Source organism: Aplysia californica, unplaced genomic scaffold (genome assembly GCF_000002075.1).
Source record: "Aplysia californica isolate F4 #8 unplaced genomic scaffold, AplCal3.0 scaffold00031, whole genome shotgun sequence".
NCBI lineage: Eukaryota > Metazoa > Mollusca > Gastropoda > Aplysiida > Aplysiidae > Aplysia > Aplysia californica.
Window position 1 is genome coordinate 443,362 of NW_004797301.1, and position 2,593 is coordinate 445,954.

The 2,593-nt window shown below is 49.1% G+C and overlaps 1 protein-coding gene across 1 annotated transcript in view; it reads left to right on the forward strand.

Annotated features, from left to right (window-relative positions):
* LOC101849666 (G-protein coupled receptor 161) overlaps positions 1–2,587 on the forward strand; it is an 11,283-nt gene extending 8,696 nt beyond the window's left edge. The window contains exon 2 of the mRNA XM_005091490.3: positions 127–2,587. Coding sequence (XP_005091547.1) covers positions 1,121–2,539 — 1,419 coding nt within the window. The 5' untranslated portion in view covers positions 127–1,120 and the 3' untranslated portion in view covers positions 2,540–2,587. The remainder of the gene's footprint in view (positions 1–126) is intronic.
* Positions 2,588–2,593: the final 6 nt, after the last annotated feature.

Sequence of the window (2,593 nt, forward strand, 5' to 3'; positions counted from 1 at the left end):
GTAGGGTTTTGTTGGGGGGAGGGGGGTCTTTTTTTTTTCTTCGTTCCTTAAAAAGATTAGCCACAACCACATTGTCACTCACTAACGCTTTGTTTCACATCCTTTTTTTTCTCTTTTCATTCACAGCAGACCCTGCTGAGATAGCAACCGTCTAAAGATAGAACGACCAATGGTTACGTGCTTTGATGTATGGCTTACGTCATTGACACAAAATCGAAGGACAAGAGTTGTCGCTGAGAGCCACTCGAGGACGATAGCGTCCCTTTGTTTCTTCCCTCCAAATCCAAGACCCGCTCTGTCACTGACGAGTGCGGGGACAATTATAGAACTTGGACGAGACGCAGAGGGTGAGCGAGTGAGTGGGTGACTCGAGTCCAGGGTGAGCGTGCGGCTGGTCAAATCTTTCAAGTTCTCGAGCAAGCACCGCGCGTTTTGACACTCGACCACGTTTCTCGAAGCGGATCAGTATTAGCAGCTGTGTTCTTTTCTCTTCTATTTTAATGAGCTTTTTTTTTCCAACTATCGCTTGGATCTATTGTGTATGACTAGAAGCACTGTTACGGTCAAGTCAAGAACTCTAATTTTGACTTTTTGACATCTTATTGCCCCTTTTTTAAAGAAAAGAAAAGAAAAGGCCGAGGTTGAGAGCAGATTCTGTTGTCGTGATCGTTAAGAACGTTTTTGCCATCTCTTATTACATCAGTTGTGCCGTCTAGCAAGATACTTTGAGTTGACATCGTTGTTGGGTTTACTGTTTCACGTCAGTGCGATTTATTACGAAGCAGAGGTTCCTGAAAAGACTCTTCTACACAAAATGCAGCTGATAATTGCAGTCATATCACGAAGAGTGCTTGTATTCACAAACATTATTTAGCAATGAACTGTAAGAATTTTAATCTAAATGTCGTCGAATTAGAACGAAATTCCCCGAGAAAGCTTGTCATCAGAACTCATTGCTTTATCATGCCAGCGTTGAAACTTGCCTGCATAATATCGCAGCACCAGAAAAAGACAAGCGCGTTGTGTTAAAGGTTTGCGTGAAGTAATCATTCGTCTGGTGGTTTAATCCGTTAGACATTCCTAAATTTGCTATAAAGATTTCTTCTTAGACGTCATCGTAATGGCGTTGTCCAGGAATGGGTCGTCTGCAGACCATCTGGTCATGAGGAACAACGTGAACGTGATCGTGAACACTGTCGGCGCCGCCGGAGGCACGGCCCAGCCCGGCGGATGTGACGCAGGAGCCGAGATGACTCAGGCGGAAACAGCTGTCATGAGCGCCATCTTGGTTCTCGTCTTCCTCTCCAGTCTAGTGGCCAACGCCTTTGTGTTCGTCGTTTTCTGCAAGAGGAAGACGCTGTCAATGTCCAACAGATTCGTCGCGAACCTGACCGTCTGCAACTGTTTGAACACTCTGCTCGTTGTGCCGTTCGCTTTTTCGTCGCTTTTGACCAAGCAGTGGGTGTTTGGAGAGGTCTGGTGCGTCTGCACGGGTTTCTTGATGAACGTGGTAGTCAGCGCGAGTATTTTCACCCTGGCAGTCATCTCGATTGACAGATACTTCGCTGTGGTTACGCCTCTCCACTACTCAATGCGACTGACATCAAGGCGATGCTACGGCTTCATCGTGTGTATTTGGGTCCTGGCGATATTAATCTCGGCCCCTCCATTGTTGGGTTGGAACTCTATGCAGTTCCAGTTACACAAGATGGTGTGTACGGTCAAGTGGTCAAGTGTGTCCGGTTCTGACCGATATTACACATTCTTCATGATCAGTTTCAGCTTCCTCCTGCCGTTAATCGCTATGTTGTGGACGTACGCCAGAATATTCAGAGCTGCTCGCGGAAACATTGTCCGAGCACGTAGAAACAGCGTGATTCGAGGGAGCTCGTCCGCGCCCTGTCAGTCAGACGAGAACGGACAGCAGCAAACCACGCCCATCAACTCCCGGAGGCGGAGCAGCTCTGTGCCCATCATACGGCGCCTCAGCCAGTCTTCGAGCCGCTCGTCATCTTTGCTGTGGAGGAAGGAAGAGTGGAAAGCCGCAGTGACAAGCTTCCTTGTCCTCTTCAGCTTCGCCGTGTGCTGGACGCCATACTTCGTTGTGATGGGCATAGAGGCGGGGCTGGGCGAAGAGTCTCCCCTCTACCCCATCGTGTCCCACATTTCGACAGTCCTAGCTATGTTCAGCTGCGCGTGCAACCCGCTCGTGTACGTTTTCCGCAGCAAGATTGTTCGTCGTGAGCTCAAAGCCATCGTCCAGGGTGGCCGAGGTGGGGGAGGGCATGAACTCTGTATCCCTCACGAACTTCCCCGGCGCGCTTCCGTTGTCAGGAACGAAAGTGGGCGGAGCTTGAGAAGTATGGGGGATCTTGAGGAAGACGTGGAGGCGGAGAGGACAGAGGAGGAAAAATTGCATTCTTTGGTGTGCAAGAAATCTTTGGTCGCCCGGACCAAGGCTCAGGAAGCGGCCCTCCCGTGTTCGGACACCTGCTCCACGCTGTTGACTTGTAGCAGTTGTAACTCCATGAAAGACTGACTCCAAAGTTTTTCATTTTTCAATTTTTAAGTGGAGATGTCTTCTCCATTATCC